This window comes from Halyomorpha halys, unplaced genomic scaffold, assembly GCF_000696795.3.
Source record: "Halyomorpha halys isolate HHAL.00 unplaced genomic scaffold, Hhal_1.1 Scaffold84.1, whole genome shotgun sequence".
Classification (NCBI taxonomy): domain Eukaryota; kingdom Metazoa; phylum Arthropoda; class Insecta; order Hemiptera; family Pentatomidae; genus Halyomorpha; species Halyomorpha halys.
In genome coordinates, this window is record NW_027110155.1 from 140,418 (window position 1) to 142,201 (window position 1,784).

Here is a 1,784-nt window from a genome sequence, read left to right on the forward strand (position 1 = left end):
GGAATTTTGAGAATTTGGTTGGTATGTGATCAAGGACAAAAGGGATATGTAGGTCATGGTGTAGTGTTCTGTTGGAAACGTAGTAGGGTGCATTACGTAATTATAACTAGTTTTCATTAAAGTAATAAAAAAATGGGGTGAGATAACTACCTTTTTTTCTTCCCGGCTCTTGTACTATAAGCTGTCATCTCACAATGGACTTGCATCTGTCTAACTATTTTATGTTAAACACTTGTAAGTCAGTGCTCACAAGTCTATGGCATCCACAACCCTTACCCCTAGGGTAATTATACTACTTCTAGGAAATCCTGACACCCTCTTTCTAGACCCACCTTTTTCCCCCTTCCAGATATATATTTCTAATTTCATAGGCTCTATAGGGCCCGCCTAATTTCCTAAATTATCTGATTGGTCCAATCCCCTACCCTATCTCTATGTTCTTCCTATCCCCTCTTCTCAAGTGTACATATTTATTTGCTAACGTTGTAAACCAACTACGATTACAGTCAGAGAGAGAAATATCTGTAACCACTGAACTATGTTATTTTTGTAAATATGTGAGAATAAAGCAATTTTAGTCTTCACTATTTAAGTTGTATGTTCCGGACAGTCAGAAGTCGTAGTTGGAACAGTCCTAGTGGAAAGAAGATAAAAGAGTGGGAGAGGGTTGGCGGGAGAATGTTAGTTACTACGCTTCTTTCCCCTCCCCTTATATTACCCACAACAAACTCATCTAAGATTTACTATACTCATTTAAGTAATCATTCAATTTCCACAGGTTTCACGATAAGCTTAACGAAGTTATCTCCTTGCCAGGACTTGGACTATTTGTCAGTTTTTCAATAATGCTATGCATGAGCGGATTTATTTTCACATTAGTAAGTACTAAAACAAGAAATAGTTGAAACTATGCTTAATTTATTTAAAGTAGAATAAGTTTTAGAATAACTACATTTAAAAAATAATTATTTAAAATTAAAGTTTTTTTCCTATCATAGAAAGAAGTTCCTCTTGTTTCAAAATCTGTTTTTGGACTGTTCCTGTTGTCCGAATGTGCCATGTTATTCGCATTATGCTATTTTGGAGAGAATATTATAGAATTGGTATGTATAAATTTTATTTCCAACAACTCGAAAATTAATAGAGATAAGTTCTAAAACTCAATTCATTAATGTTATAATACATAATCATCTCAACTGTTGTAAGTAAACCCAAAGATTCAAAAACAAAAGAAATGAGTTTCCCCATTTTTTATAGAAGAGCCCTGTGGAAAAAAAAAAGTCAGCTATTTCACCCAAATTTTAGATTAACTTAATAAACAATATGTAAAACTACTAGTCAAAATTGATGAATTTGTCGAGTATAGGTTGGGGGAATAAAAAATGACGGCTGTTTTAAACGTTTAAAAAAATATTTTTTGTTCTTATATTTTTGCTAAACTTTTCGAAAAAATACTATATAAGAGAATACTACCTTTCATAGAGACAACTCTACCTCATCATCATTCGGCTTCCGTCATCACCATTCTACAACCCATCAACTTCATCGAGTCATAGACTTCACAGCTTCTTCTTTCGAAAACGTACAACAAGCATTCGATAGAATTTGGCATACAGGACTCCTTTATAAACTGAAAAGAATTCTTCCCAGCACCTACTATCTAATTCTGAAGTCTTATTAAGAAGAGAGATACTTCCGGATTCGACAGTGCTCATCACTATCCTCATATTTCGCAGCAGAAGCTGGAGTTCCGCAGGGATCTATACTAGCGCCATTATTATACA

At 34.1% G+C, this 1,784-nt stretch overlaps 1 protein-coding gene across 3 annotated transcripts in view; it reads left to right on the forward strand.

The window, feature by feature from the left end:
* LOC106677030 (odorant receptor 4) overlaps positions 1-1,784 on the forward strand; it is a 50,513-nt gene that overhangs the window by 40,197 nt on the left and 8,532 nt on the right. For all 3 annotated transcript variants that reach the window (XM_067048292.1, XM_067048291.1, XM_014414704.3), the window contains 2 exons: positions 779-878; positions 999-1,103. In XM_067048292.1, the coding sequence (XP_066904393.1) occupies positions 779-878; positions 999-1,103 (205 nt within the window). The remainder of the gene's footprint in view (positions 1-778; positions 879-998; positions 1,104-1,784) is intronic.